The 26,113-nt window shown below is 36.1% G+C and overlaps 7 protein-coding genes and 1 pseudogene across 11 annotated transcripts; 5 read left to right on the top strand and 3 right to left on the bottom strand.

Moving 5' to 3' along the window:
* Window positions 1–740: 740 nt before the first annotated feature.
* Window positions 741–6,911, bottom strand: LOC106396669 (probable serine/threonine-protein kinase SIS8). 2 transcript variants are annotated; one of them, XM_013837131.3, is made up of 17 exons: window positions 6,600–6,911; window positions 5,780–6,112; window positions 5,456–5,659; window positions 4,713–4,889; window positions 4,296–4,546; window positions 4,027–4,146; window positions 3,804–3,893; window positions 3,615–3,707; window positions 3,321–3,413; window positions 2,976–3,096; window positions 2,326–2,605; window positions 2,024–2,147; window positions 1,890–1,909; window positions 1,651–1,807; window positions 1,238–1,526; window positions 1,082–1,154; window positions 741–1,008 (listed from the first exon to the last, which is right to left on the bottom strand). In XM_013837131.3, exons 2-17 carry the CDS (start codon window positions 6,029–6,031, stop codon window positions 926–928), a joined length of 2,427 nt encoding a protein of 808 aa, XP_013692585.1. In that variant the 5' UTR covers window positions 6,032–6,112; window positions 6,600–6,911; the 3' UTR covers window positions 741–925. The 2 variants fall into 2 exon arrangements, with proteins under 2 accessions (XP_013692585.1, XP_013692584.1); XM_013837130.3 differs by having other exon boundaries at window positions 6,583–6,911.
* Window positions 6,912–9,440: 2,529 nt separating this feature from the next.
* LOC106390365 (ribosomal L1 domain-containing protein 1) lies at window positions 9,441–10,820 on the top strand. The gene has a single exon (XM_013830812.3). The coding sequence runs from the start codon at window positions 9,506–9,508 to the stop codon at window positions 10,586–10,588; it is 1,083 nt and encodes a 360-aa protein (XP_013686266.2). The 5' UTR covers window positions 9,441–9,505; the 3' UTR covers window positions 10,589–10,820.
* A 153-nt stretch (window positions 10,821–10,973) lies between these two features.
* Window positions 10,974–13,474, bottom strand: LOC106391234 (plant cysteine oxidase 5). Of its 2 annotated transcripts, none has more exons than XM_013831841.3 (6): window positions 13,183–13,474; window positions 12,535–12,722; window positions 12,274–12,419; window positions 11,834–11,987; window positions 11,537–11,740; window positions 10,974–11,388 (listed from the first exon to the last, which is right to left on the bottom strand). In XM_013831841.3, the coding sequence occupies exons 2-6, from the start codon at window positions 12,635–12,637 to the stop codon at window positions 11,267–11,269; spliced, it is 729 nt and encodes a 242-aa protein (XP_013687295.2). In that variant the 5' UTR covers window positions 12,638–12,722; window positions 13,183–13,474; the 3' UTR covers window positions 10,974–11,266. The 2 variants fall into 2 exon arrangements, with proteins under 2 accessions (XP_013687295.2, XP_013687296.2); XM_013831842.3 differs by having other exon boundaries at window positions 13,058–13,227.
* Window positions 13,475–13,698: 224 nt separating this feature from the next.
* On the top strand, window positions 13,699–15,100 carry LOC106395076 (annotated as a pseudogene).
* Window positions 15,101–15,675: 575 nt separating this feature from the next.
* On the top strand, window positions 15,676–17,587 carry LOC106391850 (probable serine/threonine-protein kinase PBL7). The gene is made up of 5 exons (XM_013832575.3): window positions 15,676–16,013; window positions 16,199–16,437; window positions 16,507–16,642; window positions 16,731–17,122; window positions 17,198–17,587. The coding sequence occupies exons 1-5, from the start codon at window positions 15,860–15,862 to the stop codon at window positions 17,465–17,467; spliced, it is 1,191 nt and encodes a 396-aa protein (XP_013688029.2). The 5' UTR covers window positions 15,676–15,859; the 3' UTR covers window positions 17,468–17,587.
* Window positions 17,588–18,577: 990 nt separating this feature from the next.
* Window positions 18,578–19,831, top strand: LOC106390162 (60S ribosomal protein L11-1). Its single transcript, XM_013830568.3, has 4 exons — window positions 18,578–18,779; window positions 18,877–19,027; window positions 19,216–19,411; window positions 19,494–19,831. Exons 1-4 carry the CDS (start codon window positions 18,777–18,779, stop codon window positions 19,690–19,692), a joined length of 549 nt encoding a protein of 182 aa, XP_013686022.1. The 5' UTR covers window positions 18,578–18,776; the 3' UTR covers window positions 19,693–19,831.
* A 2,584-nt stretch (window positions 19,832–22,415) lies between these two features.
* Window positions 22,416–24,107, top strand: LOC106392208 (probable WRKY transcription factor 69). 2 transcript variants are annotated; one of them, XM_013833006.3, is made up of 3 exons: window positions 22,416–22,692; window positions 22,785–22,928; window positions 23,438–24,107. In XM_013833006.3, exons 1-3 carry the CDS (start codon window positions 22,574–22,576, stop codon window positions 23,982–23,984), a joined length of 810 nt encoding a protein of 269 aa, XP_013688460.2. In that variant the 5' UTR covers window positions 22,416–22,573; the 3' UTR covers window positions 23,985–24,107. The 2 variants fall into 2 exon arrangements, with proteins under 2 accessions (XP_013688460.2, XP_013688459.2); XM_013833005.3 differs by having other exon boundaries at window positions 22,419–22,692; window positions 22,782–22,928.
* Window positions 24,108–24,259: 152 nt separating this feature from the next.
* On the bottom strand, window positions 24,260–25,412 carry LOC106394402 (putative RING-H2 finger protein ATL71). Of its 2 annotated transcripts, XM_013834973.3 has the most exons (3): window positions 25,173–25,412; window positions 25,047–25,099; window positions 24,260–24,941 (listed from the first exon to the last, which is right to left on the bottom strand). In XM_013834973.3, exons 1-3 carry the CDS (start codon window positions 25,302–25,304, stop codon window positions 24,335–24,337), a joined length of 792 nt encoding a protein of 263 aa, XP_013690427.2. In that variant the 5' UTR covers window positions 25,305–25,412; the 3' UTR covers window positions 24,260–24,334. The 2 variants fall into 2 exon arrangements, with proteins under 2 accessions (XP_013690427.2, XP_013690428.2); XM_013834974.3 differs by lacking the exon at window positions 25,047–25,099 and having other exon boundaries at window positions 25,173–25,288.
* Window positions 25,413–26,113: the final 701 nt, after the last annotated feature.

A 26,113-nucleotide genomic window follows, 5' to 3' on the forward strand; every position in this document is an offset into this window, starting at 1 on the left:
TTTTTTAAAATGTATGACAGTTATTTACACGTTTATCTATGATTTTTTTTTAAAAGTTAAACTGAATATTTTATAAATTTTGTTTATTTCTGTACCGTGTGGTACTTATTCCTTATGTCTAAAATGAAATTGGGTGAAATAACCTCTATATATACATGTATTTTTAACCTTGATTAATTCTTATAATATATATATATATATATATATATATATATATTTCCAACAATGTAATATAAGAAATGAATTGGTGTTAATATACTCTAAAATGGTATGTAAATGTAATATTTTTTCTACTGATGAAATTTTCAGATACCGAAGATGAAAATCAAAGTTATTAACTCATAAATATGATTAGTTGGATATATGGTTTTAGTTCTCTTAATATTCATACTGTGCAATATTAAGTGATGTCAAGTAAAATTTGTTCAAACTATAAAATTTTGCTAAGACATGACATTGATGCATTGCTTGCTATATTAGAAAGACTATGATGCAAGTGATAGGCTTGAAAAGTGACAAAAATACGATTAGAAACTTAGAATTGTCTTAAATGAAAATCAATGCAAGGGTACTAAGTTGGTACTACTAACCTTATGGGGCTTTACATCCTTCTTAATTAGCCTAAGTCTATAATAACTCGTAGCCAGCTTCACGTGGTCCAGTATGAATACTAAAAAGAATTGAAAGTTCGTTGATCATTTAGTGAGAAACCTGCAAACTAAAAAGTATACTTTTGTTTCTTCTTTTTCAAAAGGGTTTCATTTCACTAATGTGCAATGGCAAAACAAGAAAGAGTTCCACAAAGCTTGTTGCGGATATGAAAGCGCCCAAAAGTTCTTTTGTACAAACTCAAAGAAGAAAAACGAAAACCTCTTCTTACTGCAAAGTTTCTATTCACAGAAAGGTAAAAAGATTTTGAGAGAAGTTAGCAAAGCGAATACTCGCAGTCCAGCAAACGAGAAAGTATCTCATTGCAGGTCGGTCTTTGTTCCGGTTCTGTCCAACAATCTGCAAACAAACACAGATTCAGTAAAAAAAATTAAAGAAAAGAAAAAAAAAACACTTTGAGAAGTCACAAGACCTGCAATAAGCTTTCCCAATGGCCCTTCAGGAATCTCAAGACGAGCTCCCTCGTAAGCAATAGCGTAAACAACCTGAAAAAATATGCAGAAACTGTTTAAATATGTACATGATTATGTCACTATGGTGGAGTCTTCTTCTTGGTAAGTTATGTTACCCGTTCAGGTGGTACTCCTTCCCAAGGTCTGGTTAAAGTGCAGAGTTCCCACATGATAACACCTAAGCTGAAGATATCGCATTTTTCAGAGAAGGGCTCATTGCGGATAAGTTCAGGAGCCATCCACTCTGGAGTTCCTGCAGAGACTGCATCTCTCATTGTCGTGCCTGTCATTATTCTCGATAGCCCAAAATCACAGATCTTGACTGTCAATTTGCTGCTCAAAAGACAGTTTGCGCTCTTTATATCACGATGTACTATTCCCATCCGATGTATGCACATCAACCCCCTTGCAAAATGTTTATAAGAACATCCTTACTACAAAATGAATACTTCATCCTCACTGGGATATAATTCGAGATCCTATTTTGGAAGGAATCATGAAACTTTTTGTAAGAAAGAAAGAAATTTACCGGCAAATGTCACGTAGCATCTTTAGCTTCCTCCGCCAGCTTAGCTTCTTCTTTTGTCCACTCAAGTGCAGCAAATTATACAAAGATCCCATTTCCATGTACTCAGTGATCAGCGATAATCGTGGAGGCCTTGTGCATGCTCCAAGGAACAGTATAACTACACGAAGTCAAAGATCACAGTTAACGAAAACTGATAATAAAAATCTTACAAATGAAAATTTAGAGAAATAGATGAGTACCGTTGGGATGTCTGAGTCGGCTGGTAGTTAGTTATATGAATACAGAAAGAGAAGGCAGGAAAGAAAGTCAGAACACAACTCCAGAAGTTATTGCTACATTTGAATAAAACAGAAGAAGAAGTCTAGAGACATACCTAAGAATCGATATCTCATTGCAGAAATCTTCCATGTTCTCGGCGGTAAGATCTTGCTCGAGGAACACTTTGATCGCCACGTCTGTTCCATTCCAAACCCCACGGAAGACTTCTCCGAAAAATCCTGGAAGAAAGAATAAAAAAGAAGTTTAGTGGGGTTGCTTATACAAAAGTAAATAAGTGAAGGATAGTAAAGAAACACAAGATGAAAGCCGTAGTCAATTTTCTTGAAAGAAATATATGGCCAACAATTTTATAAGAACGCATAAACCCAATTCAAAAACATTGAGCTAAAATTTTACCAATTCCAACACGAATCCCAACCGTCAGCTCAGAGAAGTCTATGTTCCATTCTTCATATGGTAATAATGGTTTGTTCTGGAACATGGGAGATCCCAATACTTTATCCCATATATGACTTATATTACGTTGTGATGATCCACTCCTTTCATAGGATTGCCCTCGGTAGTTTTGGGGAGACGTAGGTAGTGAGATTGCCTTCTGTGGATCAAAAGGTTCCCTGGAAAGAGTCGACCTTCCTCCAGACACTTGGTCATGGGCATCAAGATGGAAACCAGAGACCTAAAAGCAGACAATGTCTAGTTAAGCCACAAAAATTCCCAAGTCATTATCCAAATTGAGTAAATGTTCCAAGAATCATAACTGTCAGCATGTTGCAACATCAAACAGACATTTACTTGTAATTGATTATTGTGCGTTACTGAAACAGAAAATGGATGCTTTTTTTTTGTTTTCCTACGGATTAAACACATCATTTTTCTAGGAATTTAAGCTTCATATCGTGAAATTCATAAAATGCTGCTGCATCCGAAGTTCCTTTTTTTTTAGTATTTTAATTTCTATAATTACAAGCTATCATAGCCAAATATCTCAAAATATCTTCAGTAATCGATGTACCAATAAGCTTTGTTTTATATAGATATTTACGTACAATTTTCTGGAGATGAGGGCCCTCGGCTCTGTCATTTGGAGAGCTAGGAGATGAACTATCATCACATTGCTCTTTTGAGAGGCGATTCTGCTTCAATGCTTCATTCATCGCTCGTACTGCCCTGAAAAAGATTAGCAAGTAACTTTTAAACAAAAATTAAAACACTGGAGCTTCCTTCTGCACTGAGGTAACGTCGTAACGATCATAGCAATTGCTAAAAAGATTTAGTTTCATATATGGAATGCTTTATCGATATGTATATAGCCAGAATGCAGACACTTCAAAAACCGTCATACTGGCCCTGCCATGCATATGAAGGTCACTGAGCCATAACAAACTACACACCTGACGATATCATCACCAATCTCAGGAGTTATACTAATGCTTCTCCTCCTTATTCTCTTTGTTTCCAGTTTCGCTCCTCCAACAGATTTAGAGCTGCACATGAATACATAAGAATATTTAACTAACTTACACACAAGCTAAGTTCTTTGACACTATATTATTATATCAGAAACTAGGCAAAAGAACTCCGTAAGCACTAAAAAGACTAACATACACCATGACCTCTTGAAGCAATAATTGTGTGTTTTAAAAACTGAACGGTCAAATCATACCAAACGTAAAAACAAAACCAACCTTGTGGCAACATTGCCGGTGACATCTTGTGCCAAGTTCTTGTCGCCACTTAGCATGGACTTCGTACGTGTTCGGAAGGAAAGATGCTCGGGGCTGTCGGTGATACAAATTAACCATCTAAGAAACTGAAGAAGAATGGAATTTTTTGAATGATGAGGAAATCCAACATCAAACTGGGATGAGAGTAACCTGGAACCAGCAGTCCTCTGATCAGCAATGACCTTTCTCCGGTTCTGCCGCCAAAACTCATTTGCAATGTTTGACTCGCTCGGTGATAAACTAGAGAATATAACATACAAATATTAATACATTATCATCTATTCCATTTCTCAGTTTATATAGAGCATAAGGCATCTTTAAACCCTGGGCTGGTTCATAATACAAAAACACAATAACAACAAAGGCTTATCACCTTAATTTTCTCTCTAGCGTGGAGGCAGATCGTAACAGCATATTTCTTGATGGTGGACCAGACATAATTGGAGACCCTTCCAGTTTCCTATGAAACAGAAGGTTTTCATCTTTTTCTGCACTGTACAACAACAATAATTAGAAACTCTGCACACCAAAACCCTGAGTATTTAAAAAGGTTGAGTAAATTAAGGTTCGCGCTACACTTTAAAACTAATTGCAAGTTCTTGCAGTTAGATTTAACAGTTCAAAGTTACAATTACTACTTACTTTTCATGATCTGAATAACCAAACATGGGACTATTTGGCTCCAGAGGTGAATCGCAAGAGTCATTCTCTGCAGAATCACTTTCCCCTGCCGCTGAGATATGGCTCATAAATATTGCCTTGGCTGATAGAGGAATAAGCTGACCAGGAAACCGCATTAGATCAACCAGCATTTCCACAGAATTAAGAAGAACAGTAACTGAAATATGACTGTATGAGTCTACACTCTCAGCAGCTCCATCACTTGACAAACCCTGATCAAACAAATAAACCAAAAAAGAATAGCAAGTTTGTCAGAATATTCGGAACTAAAGCAATGATCATATTTTTCTCGAGAATAATCCCTTTATAAAAGCAAATCAATCACATGCAAAAAAGTGAAGTGATACTCAAGATCACTAATCATGTTATAATCCTTACCACTACAAGTTTGCTTTCAAGACCAACCGTATCAGCTAGAACTTTGAATAAGATAGCTCGTGGCCGACAGGAGCCATTCTTGATCTGGCCAAGCAGTTGAATACCACAGTTTTCAAGAGATTGCGTAGCTTTTGCCGGGCTATGCAGAGTAGTAGGTTGCTTATAAACATCTGCCACCTGCCAGGCAATTTGAACAAAGGTATTATGCTAGCTCGTACTGCATCTATAACTTCGATTTGCTTAAAATGGGATGCAGGAGAAAAGGGATGGCAAACGAAGATACACATTTCATAATTTAGCACTTTTCTGAGTAAGCAAAATCCACAAGTGGCGTTTCGAGAAAGATTTAAGGAAAGATACTAATAGTCTGGAGAAGTTTATCTTCAAACGCAACAGAAACTTACTAATAGTTTCACAACTTAGTAAAGAAAGAAGCTAGGATCACGTGGCCTCTTTCTTAGTATTATAACGGACACTCTCAGCATTAGTTTTCATTAGACAGACAACTTGTCTCAACTCTTCCTACCTCAGTTTTATCCGTATATGATCAATATCATTGCATGCAGTTTTGGGATAACGAAACAAAATGGTCATTTAGTGATTATTTACAGGAAACGACTACTATTTATAAAACATGCATCGCAGTTAGGTCCATCAGCGAATGAGATGATAAAGCATGCAATGCATCAAGAAATATACTAAGAAAAACTGACATTTAAACAAAGTAACTCAACCGCTCTTACCAGTCCAGCAATCTTCTTGATAACAGCAGCTGGTTTTGAGTTCAATCCACTGACAAGTTTAGTAATCAACTGCTTTTGCCTGAAAAGCTTCTTGTCTTTTTGAAAATCAACAAGAATCACATCAGCCTTTAGACCTTCCTCGCCCAGAGCATGAAGATCTTCCAATGTAGGAATGCTATTAAATAGTTGCTTCAATTTACTATCCTGTAGAAAATTTTAAAACTAACATTAAGAAAAAGAAAGTATGAAATAAAAAGATTCTAGACTTCAATGTATTGACATGTATCTAAGTGAAACGTTACAGAACAGAGCTAATAAGCTTACCGGGATCACGGAATAGAAGCCATTTGGGATGGGCTCAGAAAGAGAACCAGTGCTCCAAAGAATATTGGAAGCACTATTAGATGTCAGCCCATCTTGAGCAAGATTTCTGGGTGAGCCTTTGGTACTAGAGGTCTCCTCTTGCGATGATCCTAAATGAACAGAATCAAATTTCTCAACAAATTCAGAAGGCCACCAGGTTTGATTCGAAGGTCCTTGCTCTGATGGCCCAGCATCATCTCGTCTCTCTCCCATTGCCTTATTTCTTTGAAGTCTACAATAAATATCAGCTCCTACTTATCCATAATTGGAACAGTTAGACATTAAGCATCAAACCTGTACACAGAAACGAAAAATGGTATATAAGATAACTAATAAATGAAAAAAAAAACTAGTTTTTCCTCATCACAACCTCACTAGTGCAATGCTTAAACTCAATGGAAAAAGAAAAGATCAAAAGGATCAAACCAAAACTAAAAAACAAAATCAAGAGAGAATGAAATAATCCAATCTCACTCTTAGGTCAACGCTAGAATATTGAAAGGATCATAATCGAATAAACTATAGAGCAAGCTAACTTAGATCAATCCTCTTAAGTACGACTATTCATTAGTGCGATCCCGTTCGATCTACCCAGAAAGTTTCAATGCGAAATCAAACCCTAACGCAAAACTCACAAAGACCTTAAACCGCCGCGAAGAGAACAAAGACCATCTAGAAACCCTATCTAAGATCGATCCAACCCACAGCTAAGGCAGATGCAGTTACGAGAAAAGTTCAAATAAGGGGTTTTTGTATAAAATCACCACAATCAGATCCACACATTCAATTTCCGATCGAACTTCTCGGCACGATGAGCATTCCAAATCAAACTCTATAACTCGATCTCACTGCTAAGGGCGGATGCAGTAGAAGATCAATCGCACGATCAAAGATAATCGAAAGAGCTACGGGTTACGTAGACACGCACGCACGCACAGGAGAACAATCAGAGTGATTTGGGATTTGATGGTTGGGAGCAGAGAAAAAGAGTGATGCGATTTTAGGAAAGTGATGAAGGAAGGCGAGGAGGGAAAGGAGAGGAAGAGAGAGAGAGAGAGAGGGAGACGACTGACGAAAGTGACGATGCCGGGATCACGTGCGAGATGATGAGTCACGTGTTTTAAAGTAGATGCGCCTCTCTTTGATGGACAGCTGGCGTTACACGTCATTCCTCGTGAATCACCACCGTCGTTTCTCTTTTCCTTGATTGGTTGTAAATGTTATGCAGTTTTTTAAAAGTTAGCCTTTAATTTTTTTTTCTTACGACAGCTTTAATTTTCTTTTAGTTAATACTTAATACACGGAAATTTATAAAGAGAAATTGCACGCTATAGCGTAAAAAAAATCTATAATTCATTGTCTAACGTTTTGACCTAATTAACAACGATACAACACATATTTTCTATAATAATACAATTGTGCCCTTCTAAACAACCGACACAACCTGCAACCAAAACAATTTAAAATTAATAATTAGGTAATGTAAAAAATAGATCGTGGTTTTCTCTTGTTCACATATCATTTGAAGCTAAATTTTGATAGATTAATTAAGAGGGAAAGGTGAATATGTATGACCTATGGCGCAACCGTTTGGAGTCACGGCGGTGAGAGAAGAAGACAGATTTCCATGTCTCGTGCTGTGACAGAATGGCGAGGTTTCTGGGATTCTGAAAGGTTCGAGTAAGACGGCACCACATCGGCTGCAAGGCAAAGTCGATTCCCGATTCATATTCAGGAAGATAATTTCAAGCAAATAAGTTTCTGTTGGTGGTCAAGAATAACAATGGTGGACTGGTAAGTGCATGTCGCCTTGTCTGAAAAAGAGAGAGATGAAAAAGATGGAATCACCAACTATACTATATCGTATAGTATATGTTATTTATTGTAGCTATTCATGTAAGAATACTATACTATTTAAAATGTTGTCTTTTATTTCACATATTTCTATACTATTTCCTTCAATTATAACAATCTGCTATGTTTCTAGATTTCATATTTTTTCTTCTCTATCTTTTTGTTTGATTGTTTGTAATATAAAGCCATTTCATGCAAATGTTGGAAAAGATTACAAATAATTTTAATAAGATTTGTTTACCATGCGGTCCAATTTTCTTCTCCTTCATACATCGAAAATAATGTCATCGACAACATCTTCATCGTTGTATACTATTTATAGTAGATCCATACTATATCTTGCACATAAAAATATATTATGTAGTTACAAATTTTGATTTTTAGTAAAATATTATAAATATATATTATAGTTTATATTTGGGTTTTGAGATTTAGTGATTTAGATTTAGGGTTTAGTATTTATGAGTTAGGGTTTGAGTAGTGTTTATATTTAGGGATTATGGGTTAATATTTGGGTTTGGGTTTAGGGTTTATATTTGAGTTTAGAGTTTAATATTTTAAAAGTGGGGATTAAGGTTAGGGTTAGCATTATCTTTTCTCATGCAATTATAATCATTTTATAATTTCAGTAAGATGTACTATACTATTAATTATTTTCTTCCATTCTATTTGTATTTAGGTTTTATAGTTAGATCTAGTTTTGTACTTTGGTTTAGGATCTAGTGATTGGAGTTATGTCTAGTGATTGGAGTTATGGGTATGGTTGAAATATGGTTTATGGTTATTAACAAATTTATTCTTAACTCACGAGTCTATTCAGAAGTTGTACGTAGGATTAAAATTCTATACTACTTTGAAGATATGAAATACACATGAAATTTTCTATTTTATCCATTTATTTTATTGTACATAGTGAATGTATGAAGTAAATAAGTGTTTAACGTGGCTGGTTTTACATAAGGTGATTGTAAATAAATGTGACTCACTCTTGTCCACTACTCCAAACGAAGACGTCTCCTCTTTTTCTTTTATCACCGGATACTTGTTAATGACAAGGGCATTACCGGATAAAATGTGGGCCAAATGTTAGTTTTTTAATAACGTCAAAATCAACGTTATTTTTTTAATTTCTAGTCAGAATTTGGTTAGTAAGCAAATTCACCCATTTATAAAAGCGAGGAAAAATTACATAAATGTTTTTTTTCGGCAGCACATAATCACATACTCACTTTTTAGTTTTTACTACAAATAAAATTAAGATATTCATTTATTAGTGGACTTTATTAATTGACCTACTAAATTTGTGAGTAGTAAGGATTTTTGTTTATATTTTGGAAAAAAAAAAAGATTGCAAACTACATACATCTCTTCACACCATTCCTAACTAATAAACGTTACGATAACATTGAACATATAATCTATTAGCGTTGATGAAATATGTATTAATATAGTTTTTTTTTAAAACCAAAAACTAATAAGCTATTCTTCAATTTCGAATCAAATCCAATTATTTATTAATTTGTCAAACATATTATAAAATACACTTAAAATGTAATCCGATACCTTTTGAGGCAACAATAATTAAGGCCTAATAGAAACTAGGCCCAAAGTATTTAAATCTTAAAGTCATCTTCCTACTCTTTAAAGTTTAAACCCTCCTTCGTAATCCAAACCTCTCTGTTACCACCGCCTCACTGTCAGGATAAAACAAAGGCCCAAAAGAAGCTAGGCCCATTAATTCCTCAGGGAAGTATTTAAATCCTAAAATCAGATTCCCCTTTGTCTCCTCTTCCTCCTTAAACCCTAATTTCATTCATCCCCAAAACCCTCTCAATGACCACCGCCGCAGATCAACCCGATCCATCTACGCAAACCACAAGAGTAAGCCCCAAGACAGTGGACGACGCAATCACCTCTCTACTCAAATGGAAAGCCGAGAAATCAAAAACAGAGAAGCCTCAGCTCCTCGAGCAAGACGAGCAAACGACCCGCACGAACGCTCACCGAATCCGATTACCTCACCCGCTGATCAACACGGAGGAAGAGTCCCCCGAGCTTTGCCTCATCATCGACGACAGACCTAAAAGCGGACTCACCAAGGAAGACGCGGTTAAAAAGATCGAATCCGAGAATATTCCGATTACTAAAGTGCTCAAGCTCTCGAAGCTCAAGACTGATTACAAGGCGTTTGAAGCGAAAAGGAAGCTTTTTGACTCGTACGAAATGTTCTTCGCGGATCGGAGAGTGATTCCTATGCTTCCGAGGCTGATCGGGAAGAAGTTCTTTGTGCAAAAGAAGATTCCTTTGCCTGTGGATTTGAAGCATAAGAACTGGAAGCAGCAGATCGAGAAGGGATGTGGCTCCGCTATGTTTTTTGTGAGTACGGGGACGTGTAGCGTTGTGAAAGTTGGGAAGCTGTCGATGGATAGCGATGAGGTTGTTGAGAATGTGATGGCGACGTTAAACGGCGTCGTTGAGGTGTTGCCTAGTCAGTGGAAGTACGTTAGGTCTTTGCATTTGAAGCTGTCGGAGAGCGTTTCGTTGCCGATTTATCAGTGTGTGCCTGATTTGAAGCTGAAGATTGATGATTTTGAGGAGAAGAGTGTTGTTGAAAGTGGTGAGAAGAGTGATGCTGTGAAGGGGCAGAAGAAGAAGAAGAAGGGTAGGATTCATGAGGTTAGGTGTATGGATAGTAATGTATCTGAGGTGCTTGATGAAGATGAGATTAGTATTGAGTCTGGTGGTGTTAAGGCGAAGAAGAATAAGAGAAAGAAGGAGGGAAGTATGGTTGATGATGATGCTGAGAAACCGAAGAAGAAGGTTGCCAAGGGTAATAGTGGGTTAAAGCCGGGGAAGAAGACAATGGTTACAAAAGGTTTGAAACAAAAGAGGAAGAAGAGTGTGCTTAGAAGTTAAGGCAATGGAACATCAGAGGATTAGATCTTTAAGGTTTTTGCATCTTTTTCAATTAAGTAATTTTATGTTTTATCGTAGTGATGATCACATTTTGGGGTCTTCTATATCTTCTACTTCTTCTCGTAAACATCTAACCGATCTGAATGTTGTTTGGTGGAGGGAACATACTTATGTTACCAGTTTTGAATTTTTCTTATTTAACTTATTTTGCTATAAACAACAAGTGTTTATCTTTGGATTATAGCAATCAATCAAGTTATAATGATGTACCAACATAGTAACAAGATCTTCATCTTTTCTATATAAATGGCTCATAGAAAGGTTAACCTTTAGCCATAAGATGAGCTATAACTCTATGAGTTTGCTATGATATGATAGACATAAATAACCAAAGGCCAAGGATCGACAAAATAATCAATGAAAAATACAATGTTTTTGAGCAATTGTGTTTATGTAAGACAAAAATATTATCATATAAAACTATAGTAATCGTAAAGATTTGTGTAATAGTAAAACATTATGATATAGTGAAGTAGGCTGAAGCTCACAAGTATGTAAGAACCTTCTTGATCACAAAGCAGCAACCCTTCCGACGGTGTACCAATTTTATTCTCCTGGTGATAAGCTCCTTCCTCTTTCTGCTCTTTGTCTAGTTTTGCTTAAGATCTTTTTACAATCTCATTTTCTAATCACAGGGCCTCTGTACGGAACTCTCCATATCACAAAGTTATCTGGAGGTTGATACTCTTCAAGCCATGTCACATTTGAGATCACTTCTCCATTCATCACTTCAATCTCACCTAATTTCACATTTTATCATCATCATTAACAAAATGAGAATCCTAAACCAGTTATGCTAAGCTATGGATCTAATTAGTTTGTTAATAGTAACACTAATTAAAATAGTAGCCTTTTGCAAGGTCTTAGTTAAAGTGTGTGTTATCTTACTAGGCAAGTCCTGTATTGGGGATTTCCGGAAGTAGTTGCAATGTCTTCCTTGAGTAGACGAGTATGGAGGAGATAAGATATCAAAGATTGCACAATGAGTTATGGCTTTGAAACAATGGATGTTGCCGCCTGTTGTTGGATATAGTGTGGTTGCTGGGCAAGGGGCTGTCATATCAGTGTCCTTGACCAGCTTTGCAGGTCTTGCTATTAATAAATGGGAATAACAGAATACTCAGACAAAGTTTATTGAAGTTATCTATAGAGCAAGGAAGTTAGATGTCACTCAGCAACTATTACCTTGTAATGGATCGTCTAGCCCTGATGGATCAGGGTCAACCCAATCATATGACTTGACATGCATTGAACCGTAAACGAGCTTGCTTAGCACTGTCATGCCTGGATGGTTATGAAGTGGTATGACTGAAGAAGGTGGCATGCAGAAAATTCCAATCTGAGAAGATAATGTTCAAAAGCATAAGCAGGCAAGAAACTATACCAAATGGCAGCTGGAAATAGCAAGTTTCTGCAGTGTTTGGCGATTAATTCAAATTTCAAACCTCACTAGTAGTACTGGTTACATTACAACAACATGAGAAGCCTATCAATAGCATTTCTATGTAAAACACTATAGGGTTCTTCTATGCATATATCGAGAATCCATAGCCATGAATTATTATGCACTTGTGTGACCACACTGATTAAGGCCTAACAGCAATCTGAAAGAATAGTTTGCTCACCGAGAAGCTGTCACACTCGTGTAAATGAAGGTACTTTATTGCTGGCAGCGAATTATGGTTTCCATTACGCTCGTTCCCAGGACCAGACCAGTTGCGCACTAACTGAGCTTCCTGTTCGAGACCAACATCAGACGGCTTGATTTTCTCTGAAATAAAAGTTCACTAGTATCAAAGTACGCCTGCAAGTACTAGACCGGACATAAGAGAGTGCAATTCAGACATGACAAGCAAGAAAAGCAACTTAAAAAGAGGTAGTCCTACCCAAAACGTTGCGAACCTTGTCTAAGGCCTCCTCAGACACAGGCCCATCAGGTGACAGAGACGCCTTGCAAGTATTGAAAAGCCTCTGAATAAAATACGGCATGATACACAACAAAAAACAAGGTTGGAGTCTTGATGCCCTGAGAAACAGAGATCAGCCTTCTTCAATGATTCTCCAAGTCACTTCCCTGAAATAAGAGAAAATGAAACCACTTTAGTACTACACATCTGAAAACAGAAATAACAAAATATCTATAAAGCTCAGCAGAGTCTCTTGCAAATTAAAAAAAAAGGGTTTAAACTGATGAACTTTAAAAAGTAAATATGATCAGCCTTTTCATTACACATCGAAATGAACAGAGTTTAGGTCATGTTTCAGATATGCTTGCTTGCACTGAATCTTACTTAAATCGAAACGAATTGAATTGAAAACGGTGCCCAATCTTAATTTTATCGACAATATTACAATCACAAACAGAACACAAAAGAACAAAACCTTTGTTAGAAAGAAAACATAACTCACGTTCTTCAAGTAGTTTTCAGCAATAGAGGAACAACATCTAAAGTTAGAAACAGGAAGGAAAGATATAGAGAAGACAGGTGTTGTTTCAGTTTCAATGACTAGAGAGAGGAAGAGAAAGAGAGAACCTTTTGAGCACAAGAGTGAGAGAAAATCTGAAGAACGGCGACGAAGAAGGAATCGGAGGAACACGATATGGAAAAATCCGGTTTAGACCGGAGGAGGAATCAGAATTCGATTTCTTTCTATTTTGCTCTGTAGGTCATTAAAAACGCCATTACTCACGTTCTTCGCCCCTTTGTTTCGAAATTGTCAATTCCAACCCCTGCTTTTTTAGCTTAGAATCGATTCAACAACCAGTTCTTCATTTGTTTTCATTTCATATCTTTTGATTTTTTTTATTGCTTTTTCCTCAACTCTTAGATGTTTTTTTTTATCATCTCTTTTAGATGTTTATATAGGTCATTTCCCCAGCTTTCATTACTTGGAATATTGAGGAAAGAGGAGATTTTTATTCTATAATGTATTAAGTTTTCAGTATTTGATTTTTTAAAAAATGGCAAGAATATACATAAGTTTGCATTTTTGTGTTATGATTATCAAAACGCAATCCACATATTTAATACTATAAAATCTGAACATGTTTCTTTTAAAATTAATTACTTGAAAATAAGAGATTATAACTTGTTAAAAGTTTGCTTTAAAAAAATTAATCTATTAATTTATAAAAAACCATTGATATATTTACCATACTTATTTTATTTTTTTTATATATTTATGCCTGAGAGTAATTTATTATTTGTATTATAATGAATTATTTTATGAAAATTTATGTCTAATGATTTTACTTACATTATAACATTATTATTAATAAATTTCTTTTATGAAATTCAGATATGAAACTTTTTAGTATTAAAACATTATTAAACATTTAGTTAACTATTGACGAAGGGGCTTTCAAAATTTATAAATTTGTTGTATACTGAATTATAAATTAAAAGATAGTATTTTGCTAGGACCTGTCAATAGTGACTATTTACTAACCACCGCCTCTAAAAAAACAGAAATATAAAACGCAAAACGATCACGGCTTGGTCTAAGTAACATTCTATCTTTGTCCAGCTCTCTCTCACACGAAGAAAACCTAGAAAGAAAGAAAGAAGAGAAACCATGGCAGGAGTTGGACCGATGACTCAGGACTGGGAACCGGTGGTTATCCGTAAGAGAGCTCCCAACGCTGCCGCCAAGCGCGACGAGAAGACTGTCAACGCTGCTCGGAGAAGCGGCGCCGATATCGAATCCGTCAGAAAATGTTTGTTTTCTTCTTCTCGATCTGCGTTCGTAGTTTTAGGTTTAGATTGGGCGATTGAATTGAGATGAGTTTTGTTCCCTTGTATCAGGTTGATGTATCTGTTTTGACATCTAACAAAGGGCTTTTTGTTTTTGGTTGCGTGCGTGTAGTCAATGCTGGAACCAACAAAGCGGCTTAGAGCAGCACCTCCTTGAACACAAAGAGGCTCGATGATGATACTGAGAACTTAGCTCGTGAGTATTGTCTTTATCGTATCTCTCATTCACAGCTAATTAATATCGACTTCTATATCTCTCTGTGGTTCAAATAAACTTTAATTGTATCTTCCTCTATTTCTAATAAATCATAGTGATTCTAGTTTTGTGAAGAAGATGATTAGTATATTGCTTGTGCGAAGAGTCTTTGTTAACACCTTGTTTATTATGTGTATGGTTATATTGAAAATCAGATGAACGTGTGCCTACTGAGTTGAAGAAAGCCATCATGCAAGCCCGAGGGGAGAAGAAGCTGACTCAGTCCCAACTCGCTCAAGTATACTTTCTCTCTTGTTTCCACTTGTAATGTAATTGGATACTAATGATATGATGTTGGTTGTTGTAGCTGATCAATGAGAAGCCACAAGTGATCCAAGAATACGAGTCTGGCAAAGCAATCCCGAACCAGCAGATCCTTTCTAAGCTGGAGAGGGCACTCGCAGCTAAACTCCGTGGAAAGAAGTAATAACAAAACCTCCTTCACAGTTCAAAAACTGAGAAAGCAAATCACGGGTTCTGTCTCTAGTTCATAAACCCTCTATATATATATTCTTACTGCTTTGATGGTTTAGTATCGCTCTGCGATGAAATCTTTTATGGTGTAAGAACGAAACAAAAGCTGTTATGGAACCATTCGTCATTATAAATAATCCCCTTGTTCTCTTTGCATCATCAATCAAATTATAAAACCAAAGTTCGGTATAGATCATATGGATTCAATTCGCACTTAACCACTAATTCATTTATCATCGATTTTTTTTTTTTTTGAAAAAATGTTAAATTAATTCAAACAAAAAAATACTGTTTACAACCAAGGTTGCTTGTTTTAATCTCAAAAGATATTGAAACTTTGCTTTACATTAAAAAATAGGATCATCTAAAGGAGAACCAAGTTCCCAAAGCTCCCTGATAAGCTGAGTTGTGGCGATGTCGGGACCGGACAATAACAATTCAAGGGGTCTGAATTGTACAGAAATAAAATATATGGTCAAATTTGTCAAGTTCCGGTAAATACAAGTATTCTCTCCGCGTCGCGAAACACAAGGCAGTACAGTGAGACAGTGAAGCTGACATTCACACACAAACAAGCACAAAAAATCAAAAAAAAATTACGCAAAGCCCGAAGCTTTAAAGTTTTTATTTCCCTCTACTGTTATCAATCTTGTCGTCCTCCTCCTCCTTCTAGGGTTTCCCCATCTTCTCGTCTTTTCCATTTCTGGAAACCGTGGGGGGAGTGAAATGGAGACAGATGAAGCTTACCAGAGGAAAGAGCGAGATGCACTTGTAGCCATTGTCGTTCTTGCTTGTCTTGCTTTAACTTCTTTGTTCGTCGCCTTTAGCTACTACTGCTACATTCGTAACAAAGTCTCCAAGCGTCACAGAATCAACAAGAGTATGTACTAATTCAGACAAGACTGTTCTTGTCTCTTTCTTGTTCTTTTAGGCCCTCTGCTTTTGCTGGATACTGAATAATTGTTACTAAATTAAGATTATTTTTGACATTTTTGGTGATAAATGTTAGGCTTATGATTTTCCAATTAAGGGTTTGATTTGTAATATTTATTCTTGTCTATGTAGAGTTTAACTGCGAGGAGAAAGGCGATTGTCAAAACCAACAAGAAGTTACTGACAACGCCCTGCAGATTTTCACTTTCAAGCAGCTACATTCAGCTACAGGTGGATTCAGCAAATCCAACGTGGTTGGTCATGGTGGGTTTGGTTTGGTTTATCGTGGTGTGCTTAACGATGGGAGAAAAGTTGCTATCAAGTTTATGGATAATGCAGGGAAGCAAGGGGAAGATGAATTCAAGATGGAGGTTCTTGTTTCTCTGAGACTTTAGTCTTTGTTTTGCTCGTTGATCTTTACATTTACTGTTTGTAAACAGGTTGAGTTACTGAGCCGTCTGCGTTCACCTTACTTGTTGGCACTTCTTGGTTATTGTTCAGACAATAGCCACAAACTGCTTGTGTATGAGTTCATGGCAAATGGAGGTCTGCAGGAACACCTCTATCCTAATAACAGTTAAGCTCCTTCTTCCAGTAATTTGTATATGAGTTCTTGTTGGATTTTGATATATATAGCTGTATGTATGTTGTGTCTTGCAAATAGGGTCTGGTTCTGTCCCGTTGAGACTAGACTGGGAAACTCGGATGAGAATAGCTCTGGAAGCTGCAAAAGGCCTTGAGTATCTCCATGAGCAAGTATCACCACCAGTGATTCACCGAGACTTCAAGAGCAGCAACATTCTCCTCGACAGAAACTTCCACGCCAAAGTCTCAGACTTCGGATTGGCTAAAGTCGGATCAGACAAAGCTGGTGGACACGTTTCAACACGTGTCTTAGGCACGCAAGGATACGTTGCTCCTGAGTATGCTTTAACCGGCCACTTGACTACAAAATCAGATGTGTACAGCTATGGCATTGTCCTGTTAGAGTTACTAACGGGGAGGGTTCCAGTAGATATGAAGAGAGATGCTGGAGAAGGTGTTCTTGTTTCTTGGGTACGTTTATCAAATTTCCTTCAAACATTTGGTTTCTTCTTTTTTTTAACTCTAATCTCTTCTCGTTCTTTCCAGGCGTTGCCTCAACTGGCTGATAGAGAGAAAGTTGTGGACATAATGGATCCAACACTAGAAGGGCTGTACTCGACCAAAGAGGTTGTTCAGGTTGCAGCAATAGCAGCAATGTGTGTTCAAGCGGAAGCTGATTACAGACCGTTGATGGCAGATGTGGTGCAGTCACTGGTTCCATTAGTGAGAAGTCGTAGGTCAGCTGCAAAGCTTAGTGGCTGCTCTAGTAGCTTTAGCTTGGCTCGGTCTCCTGGTTCACCCGTTGGTTCTCAATAAACCAGATAAAATAACAAATGTGAGACTTTTTAGTTTCTATGTAGTACGGGATTTGTTAAAGCAGTGTGTAATTGTTAACACTTTTGAGTGATCAATAATGAAACTTATCAGTTATCATCATCTATCATTTTTGAATATAGTGTTATTTGTTTATATATATTACTGAATTAGAAATCTATATGTAGTTTACAAATCCAATTCTAATTTTAAATCTAATTTATTTTTCAATTATTATTTACAAATCCATATGTTTTATTAATAATATAAAAACTCCAATAATCTAATTATTCAACGATCTGATACCTCTATGATAATTTTTAGATAAAAAAAACTTTTGTTAAACAAATATTTTTTATATCTATTTGAATCTATTGCGAAATCAAATTCATTATTAAATCTATATAATTGAATACCACATTAGTTGGGTGAAATTTTATGAATCATATAGCTAATAATATACTTTCTCTGTTTTACAAAAAAAAAATCATTTTAACATTTTTGACACAGACTAAAAAAATGATTCATATACATTTATATTCTTATTAATTATATTTAAGTAAAAATATTTATAAAATCAATGTATTTTATAATTAATATCAAATTTAAAATAAGTTTAAGTTGTATTGAAGTTTTAAAATAATATTATTTATGTTATAAGAAAAAAAGAGGTCAAAATGATACTCCCTCTGTTCCTGAAAGTAAGATTTTCTAGAGTATGCACACTTATTAAGAATTTAATAAATATTTATAATTTAATTTATTTTTTACTTTATTATACACTTTCCACCAATAAAATTTAATTAAAATATTCTCAGTTAATGTTCCTCAAAAGTATAAAAAAATACCTTAACAATATAAAAAATATATCTTTGTGGAACAAGAAAAAAATCTAAAACATCTTATTTTCGGGAACGGAGTTAGTAATTTTTATGAAAAGAGGAAGTGTGGTTTTAAAATTATAAAAATAATAAAACGTTTGGAAATTCCAAAATTATGGGCCTAATAATAGAGGAATTTTCTACATCTAATCCTACCCTCTCTGACTCTGGGCTACAAATCCAAGCTCACTAGCATATTTGACCCGAACCGGATATAAACCGAGATTAGGAACCGATTCTCTTCACATGAGGAGGAACGTGGGCTTTGTTGGAGGAAGGAGGGTAGAGTCGTCATTTCACTACTCGTAATTTTGCATTTTAGAACCCTAGACACGCTAGGGTTTATATACTTCGCCGCGGCGTCTCCGTTATCTCTTTTCGATTCCAGCTTTCCCTTCCCGGCCGGAGTTCTCTCGCAACCCGAATCCCAAATGGTCCGTTCCCAGTTAAATTCTTTTGTGTAATTGATATTTCTAGTAAAAGATGTGGTAATGATGATGCTTTCTTTATTGGTGGGTTGAATTGAATCAGGCGTCGGAGAAGAAGCTATCGAACCCAATGAGGGACATCAAAGTGCAGAAGCTTGTCCTCAACATCTCCGTCGGTGAGAGTGGAGATCGTCTCACCAGAGCCTCCAAGGTCTTAGAACAGTTGAGTGGCCAAACTCCTGTTTTCTCCAAAGGTGAGGGCTTTACTACTAGTGTAGTGAAATGAGTTTTGAGATGTTTAGGACAAGCAACGTGTCTTTGAAACTGTGTGTTGTCATGTTTTGATTAGTCAGCTTATACTGATACTTCAGTAGCTATCAGTGTTCCTTAAAGTTGAACTTACTCGAGTAGTGTTCTGAGATTGTTGTTATCTCTTTTGTAGCGAGATACACTGTTCGTTCTTTCGGTATCAGACGTAACGAGAAGATTGCTTGCTACGTCACCGTCAGGGGAGACAAGGCTATGCAACTCCTTGAAAGTGGACTCAAGGTTAAAGAGTATGAGCTCTTGAGAAGGAACTTTAGCGACACTGGTTGCTTCGGTTTTGGTATTCAGGAGCACATTGATTTGGGTATCAAGTAAGTCTTTTTCAGACACGGGCTATTGTGTTAGTCAGTCACTTGAATGGGGTTTTGACTTTTGATTGATTCCATATCTTAGGTATGACCCGTCGACTGGAATCTACGGTATGGACTTCTATGTTGTTCTTGAGCGTCCTGGTTACCGTGTGGCGCGTCGCAGAAGATGCAAGGCTCGTGTTGGTATCCAGCACAGAGTCACCAAAGATGATGCCATGAAATGGTTCCAAGTGAAGTATGAAGGAGTCATCCTCAACAAGTCTCAGAACATTACTGGTTGAAACCATCTGTCTCGAACAGAGATCTATAAACTGTGTGTTTTTGTTTGTCCCCTCGGTTCGAATCGTGTTTTGTTTTGCTTTTATGTTCTCTATACATTTGAATATCATTCTTGCCTCTATCTACAATGCTTTCATGGCTCTCCAGAGTTTTAGATTTATAAAGAACGAAAATCTTTTAAACCGGATTAGATTATCGAACAAACGTGAAAACGCGTTTTTACTTTCGTTTGCTTACATTATTTATCATAACGAATCTTTGACTATGGGTCTATTTTAATACTCTTTACAAGACGTGTCGATTGTAAATTACCTTGTACTTGTACATCATTATAATATAGCAACATCAATAACATTATCCAATCATGTTTCATTGTCAATTCTAAATTGCATCAGATTCGAGCAAATTATTGATTGGTTGACACTAACTATCATGAACAGAAATGACCAAATCAAACGTATACATACATTGTGTGTGTAAACAAGCGTTTCATATTATACTTTATTGAAAAACCTATACAACCAGGAAAAAAATTGTGATAGTAGTTGGGGACAATAATGGAGTAATTAAACTAATAATTATGATTTACAAATGACTGGAAGGAATCTTGACTTGATCCCACACAGATTTATAATAAGCCATTTCCAGCCCAATACTCTGTACACATTTGTAAAGAAAAATATTAAGTCATTTTGTCTGGAGTCACTAGCCTCTATATGTTTTTCCATTATCCTTTTCTCTTTATCCCACATGAGTTGCAGCTTTTTATCTAAGCCAAACTCCTTCACAAACATAGATCAGATGTGTCAAATCTTAAACGACATCTATATTTATCATAGAAAGGGCCCATGTCACTCTCTACAAACTTTTTGGTTAAGATCTCATTACCTCTTTCCGTTTGGATGGTACGAGTACGACCCAAAACATAAAAGCAAAAAAATCATTGCGCACAAGCGATGTTTCATCAGCTCATAACTTTATATAACCCCTAGCCTGATTCACAACAAGTGATTTATTGAGAGAGAGAAACAGAGTGAAACATGATGAGAAGCTGATCCCAGTGAATGTTTTGAAGAAGCTGGTTGATAAGAATGTGAGAAACAAGCTCAGCTTGTTAATATCTAGGTGTGTGAAGGGAATGGAGGGTTCTTTACAAGTTTGGTTTGGAATTCGTATGTAAATATCTCTAGAAGTAGTAGTTTCTTCATGAAGGTATGGAGATAAGATTTAGATAAGGGGATACACTCATTGTATAAAGGTTTTTTTGAGGAATAAAATTTAACATTCTTTAAAAAAAAAACAAGTGATTTATTCCATGTTTTTCATGTGTTAGTATTGGTTTTTACTCTCTTTTTTGTTAATTTATGATATGCATTTTATAACACGTTATTTAGATGATGGTTTCTTGACTCATTGGATTCAAACTACTCGTTTTTGTCCGTTATATTATTTGAGTTTGTTGAATTAAAATACCATGTGAGGTTCACATATTTTCAATTCAAAATTAATACAGTGAATAAATTTAGCCAGATATGTTGTATATTCTTTTGGGTGCAAAATCTATTCCTTTTGTTTTATATGGACTTGATTAATTAGAATGAGATGTAACTTTATATATCTTGTTGTATAACTAATGCTGTAGATTTTCTTGATGTAATTGTATAAATTTTTGTTGAAGAATTTTGGTTGTAAATTTAAAAAGATATAATTCTTTACTGGTAAACTTTCTAAAATTAAAATATAAATATGGTAGGTATCTTGCTTTATAAAACCAAATAAAAATCTATACCTTTTAAAAATCTTTATAACCCATGATTGAAAGATATCTGTGTTTTAGAAGAAAAAAATTGGCTACGTAAATATTCTACATCACTTCTAGAACACACTTGTAAAGTGAATAAGCCGAGTCGACAAGCTTTTGGGAGGGAGAAAAGATCTCTTAGCTATACATATACTAATCAACAAGAAAACAATCTACACAAAGGTTTCAATAGATAAGAGACAAGTCTAAATAGGTCATATCTCTGTAAAATTAGTTACCAAATACAAAACTAATATATATGTGTGTGTAAAGTTCTCGACCAGATGAATTCTTTGGAGATTGAAACGGACCAAATCAACTCATAGTTTTTTTAATAACATAATACTTCAATCAACTCATAGTTTAATTAAGGAGTAAAAAACAGACGAATCGGTGCATTAGACAGCTTAAACATCTCACGTAAGAATTGATAGTTTCAGCTTAATCTGATTCATAACGACATTAACCGCATTAAAAAGTTTATCACATCTTTGAATCTTTGATGGAGTTCCTTTGTTTTAATTTATTGGAGTTAGATTGGTTGTAGACTTGTGGCTAACTTCATTTCAGATATTACAAAAACGAGTATATGTGTGTGTACATGTATTAAACTTATCATTTTTTTTGTGCTAAATTGTAAATTTCATTAAGTCAATAATGATGGTTTGATTACATTATACTTATCATTTTATTACATGGACAGCAAAAAATAAAAGATAACAGTCTATATAGATCAGACGCGGATTAATTATAAAACAAATTTGCATATGTATGCATGGACTTAATCAAAATGTCCAGCTAATTAAACAAATAATTTGATTAGCAAACCTCATAGGCATAATAAAATAATATACCACGAGAGAACCTTTCTAACAACTAGTAATATTTTATTCGAATAAAAATACCAGCAAATATAATAAAAATATAATCCCTTTGATATTTGCCTGCACGTCCCAAAAAAACAAGTCGAGAATAATAATCACATCAGATTGATTAAAACCCTCTCACTAATCACCTTCTTAATCACCCCTCCCAACAGAAAAACATCGTCGGTTCTCTGTCTCAAACGGTCGAGATCAATCATGCACCGTAGAGGAATTCAAGAATCCGACGAAGAAGATGAGACATACAACGACGTCGTTCCGGACTCTCCTTCTTCTTGTGAAGACTCCAAGATCTCAAAACCAACTCCAAAGAAAAGGTTTTTGTGATTTTTTTTTCATATTTTCGTACGAATTATTATAAATTATGTTCAAAACAATGGTCTGAAAATGTGACGATTGTGTGTAGTAGGAGGAACATGGAGAAGAGAGTTGTCTCGGTTCCGATTGCTGACGTGGAAGGATCTAAGAGTAGAGGAGAGGTATATCCACCGTCCGATTCATGGGCCTGGAGAAAGTACGGTCAAAAACCGATCAAAGGCTCGCCTTATCCTAGGTAATCTTTACCGTTTTCTCCTCTCTTTTTTTGTCAGTGGCGTGGCGGCTGATTTTCAGCGTATGTTAGTCTACACGGTGGTTGGGCTAACATACGCACCTCGTTGAGTTTATTACAAAAAACATACGCGTCTGATGTTCCCGTTGATTCACGCGCCAGTTCCTTTATTCTTGTAATTTATTGTCTTATGAAGCAATTAGATGAGTCATTAATTAAATTGAATTATCTTAAGAGATTTGCTTTACTTGGTAATAAATAACATTGGAGAAGATGAAATATTAAAGTAGCTGTAGATCTTGATTCTAATCACAAAGGGTAATGCGCACAAAAAGGAAAAGGCATTTTACATATATGTGCGTGATTCACGTGCGCAAATATAATATTTTTCTTATAATGTTTTCGGGTGAGTTTAATGTATTAATAATCATTATAAAAAAGTAATTTTTTTTAATTTAATTTTGCTGGAAAAGTTAAAGTTAATCACTTTTTGTGTTTGGTGGATCTCTCAGGGGTTATTACAGATGCAGCAGTTCAAAAGGATGTCCGGCAAGGAAGCAGGTGGAGAGAAGTCGTGTGGACCCCTCAAAGCTCATGATAACTTACGCTTGCGACCACAACCACCCTTTCCCCTCCGCCGCTAACAACAAATCCCACCACCACCGCACCACCGCCGTCGTTCTCAAAACCGCCAAGAAAGAGGAAAACATGGAAGAAGAAGAGGAGGAAGAGGAAGAAGCAACCATGGTCGCAGAGGAGCCTGCAGGACTAGACCTCAGCCACGTGGACTCTTCGCTGCTCTTAGGTGGCTGCTACAGCGAACTTCCGGAGTTCGGGTGGTTCTACGATGCGTCCATCTCATCATCCTCTGGTTCTTACGGTGGGAGTTTCCTCGACGTAACACTAGAGAGAGGCTTTTCAGTAGGAGAAGAGGAAGATGAGTCACTGTTCGGTGATCTTGGTGACTTGCCTGATTGCGCCTCCGTGTTCCGCCGTGGGACTGTGGCTACGGAGGAGCAACATTTTGGTGCCATTCCTTTCTGTGATAGTTCTAGATGAGTTGTGTGTGTAGCCAAAAATCCAAAAAAGGAAACTTTTTATTTTCCACTGTAAAGGTGTATCAATGGTGGATTCATATGATTCATTACAAATCTCCAAGTAATAAATTAATAATCTCTCTAATTAATGTTTTTTTAACTATTTTTTTTTAAGTTTAGTATATATTTTTATTAGTTATATAATAGTATAAATTAATTAAATCAGTTGAATTATTATTAGTGTAAAATAATATAATTATATACATAATTATTATTATTAAGTTTTAAAGTCTGTTCTTACTAAAAGATGGAGTATTATTTATTTGAGTTAGTTAAAGGTACAACAAAGATAGAGATGTCAACGTTATGATTCTAATGGCGATGATGATAACCAAAGAGGAAAGTTTCCTCCATTGCTTGTACCATAGAGATTAGCTGTAATGTGAAAAGATCGTTCACTGTCATGTCTCCGGCGATATCAGGGCTAATACTTGGAGAAGATTCTCGTCTTGATGGCGTGATAATGACGAACCTACAGACAGGACACTGTCCTTTGCTCTTTAACCACGGAACTATACATTCCTCATGAAACATATGTTTGCATGGAGTGAGCATCACTGTTTCCTTGGGCTCGAAGTCTTCTAAACACACTGAGCATCTCTTCTCGTCTCCTCCGGAGTAACCTTGAGGGTTTCTTGAGCTTTCGAGGCCTGAGTTCTTGTTTTTGTAGTATAAGCTCAGGTTTCTGAGAAGCTGACTTTTTGGGACAGGGTTGTATGTCTCTTTTGTTAGATATTTCAGAATATCTTCCTTTTCTTTGGCTTGTGATGCTGCTGCTGATCTTGAGTTGCTCTCGGGTCTACTATCACGTCGGTTGTGTACGGCTTGCCTTAGTGCCTCTAGGTGCTGCCTCCGCACGTTGTTGCTGGTTCGGATGGGAACATGATGCGGAGTAGGAGGTAATGGTGGTACTGAATCTCTGTCAAGAACAACGGTTTTCAAATTCTTGAAGAGTATGCAAAGACTTGGAAACAAAATCAAAAGCAGAATAGGTTCAGATGATAATGAATTGACGAGTAAGTACACAGTTGATGGGTAAGCCGAAGGAGGATCATCGAGAAATCGCCTATTAACTATCTGAAAGAGAACACCAAAACATCAAGAGGCTAAAACATTAACATGTATATGATGAAAAGATAAAGCTACTGACCGAACCAGTCCTGGACCAAGGGTTTTGTACAGAGAAAGCAGGCCTTCTTCGCCAACCCGATGATCTTGTATCGGAGTCATATCTATTAGATTGATTTGGATCATGAGAATAACCATTTCTGGAGTTGTCCATAGCCGAAAGAATGGCCTTGCTTATTACAGATAAGGGATATGGACAAGCTTTTTGTATGGTAATGTAAGTTTATATTCTTTTTTCTTGCTTTGAGTTATTCTTTCACCACTTAATATTTGATTCCGTAAAAGCTAATATGTTAAGCAACGAATATGTCTAGTGTGTGACAGACCATGTCTTATCTCCTGAACAAGTATCATGCAACACATCATGACCTAATTCTTAAAAGTTGGATGTGGTGTAGAAGAATCGATACAAGAAAAGTCGACGCTTTGACCATGCATGTATTAATGTCTATATCACAATGAACTTAAACCATGTATTCAACTAGAGAATGCCAAAATAGACCTCCAAACCGAACCGAATTTGCCGAACTGTTTGGTTTGATTCGCAACTAAAAAACATTTGGTGTTCGGTTTGGTAATCGGTTAACTAAAAACTTTTTAACCAAACTATACTGATCTTAACCAAAATTCTGAACCAAAATAATATATTTTCAAATTTTTATCAATTTGAATGACATAAATGTGAGAGTTGAGGCTTTTTATGACCGTTTTCCTATTATAAAATACAGAAAGAATACTTAGATGCTAATCAAGGAAGATGGAATGAACAGAAGTTACGCGAGATGGTGGTTGATGAAGATGTGGATCGAATTCTTTCCATTAGAATTAGTCCTGTGGCAACACAAGATCTGCTGGGCTGGCACTATAATGAAGACGGTTTATACACAGTGAAGTCTGGGTATTGGTTGGGAACACACTTGCCAAATATTGATCCCCCACAACCAACTCGTGGAACGGCAGAAT

The sequence above is a fragment of the Brassica napus genome, chromosome A9, assembly GCF_020379485.1.
Source record: "Brassica napus cultivar Da-Ae chromosome A9, Da-Ae, whole genome shotgun sequence".
Lineage (NCBI taxonomy): Eukaryota > Viridiplantae > Streptophyta > Magnoliopsida > Brassicales > Brassicaceae > Brassica > Brassica napus.

Bases quoted from the DNA above. Each gene is read 5' to 3' on its own strand.
- LOC106391234 (XM_013831841.3), bottom strand. From the start codon at position 12,637: ATGCCGTATTTTATTCAGAGGCTTTTCAATACTTGCAAGGCGTCTCTG. The intron at 12,420-12,534 runs GTAGGACTACCT...CTTTTATTTCAG, and splicing joins CAAGGTTCGCAACGTTTTGG to AGAAAATCAAGCCGTCTGAT. The intron at 11,988-12,273 runs GTGAGCAAACTA...TTATCTTCTCAG, and splicing joins ACGAGTGTGACAGCTTCTCG to ATTGGAATTTTCTGCATGCC.
- LOC106390162 (XM_013830568.3), top strand. The intron at 19,028-19,215 runs GTGAGGGCTTTA...TCTCTTTTGTAG, and splicing joins AACTCCTGTTTTCTCCAAAG to CGAGATACACTGTTCGTTCT. The intron at 19,412-19,493 runs GTAAGTCTTTTT...TCCATATCTTAG, and splicing joins CACATTGATTTGGGTATCAA to GTATGACCCGTCGACTGGAA.
- LOC106391850 (XM_013832575.3), top strand. From the start codon at position 15,860: ATGGAGACAGATGAAGCTTACCAGAGGAAAGAGCGAGATGCACTTGTA. The intron at 16,014-16,198 runs GTATGTACTAAT...TTGTCTATGTAG, and splicing joins GCGTCACAGAATCAACAAGA to AGTTTAACTGCGAGGAGAAA. The intron at 16,438-16,506 runs GTTCTTGTTTCT...GTTTGTAAACAG, and splicing joins AAGATGAATTCAAGATGGAG to GTTGAGTTACTGAGCCGTCT.
- LOC106396669 (XM_013837131.3), bottom strand. From the start codon at position 6,031: ATGGGAGAGAGACGAGATGATGCTGGGCCATCAGAGCAAGGACCTTCG. The intron at 4,890-5,455 runs GTAAGAGCGGTT...ATTGCCTGGCAG, and splicing joins TCAAGAAGATTGCTGGACTG to GTGGCAGATGTTTATAAGCA. The intron at 4,547-4,712 runs GTAAGGATTATA...TTGTTTGATCAG, and splicing joins TTGAAAGCAAACTTGTAGTG to GGTTTGTCAAGTGATGGAGC.
- LOC106394402 (XM_013834973.3), bottom strand. From the start codon at position 25,304: ATGGACAACTCCAGAAATGGTTATTCTCATGATCCAAATCAATCTAAT. The intron at 25,100-25,172 runs GTCAGTAGCTTT...GTTCTCTTTCAG, and splicing joins CTTGGTCCAGGACTGGTTCG to ATAGTTAATAGGCGATTTCT. The intron at 24,942-25,046 runs GTACTTACTCGT...TGTTCTTGACAG, and splicing joins TCGGCTTACCCATCAACTGT to AGATTCAGTACCACCATTAC.
- LOC106392208 (XM_013833005.3), top strand. From the start codon at position 22,574: ATGCACCGTAGAGGAATTCAAGAATCCGACGAAGAAGATGAGACATAC. The intron at 22,693-22,781 runs GTTTTTGTGATT...GATTGTGTGTAG, and splicing joins AAACCAACTCCAAAGAAAAG to TAGGAGGAACATGGAGAAGA. The intron at 22,929-23,437 runs GTAATCTTTACC...TGGATCTCTCAG, and splicing joins AAAGGCTCGCCTTATCCTAG to GGGTTATTACAGATGCAGCA.
- LOC106390365 (XM_013830812.3), top strand. From the start codon at position 9,506: ATGACCACCGCCGCAGATCAACCCGATCCATCTACGCAAACCACAAGA.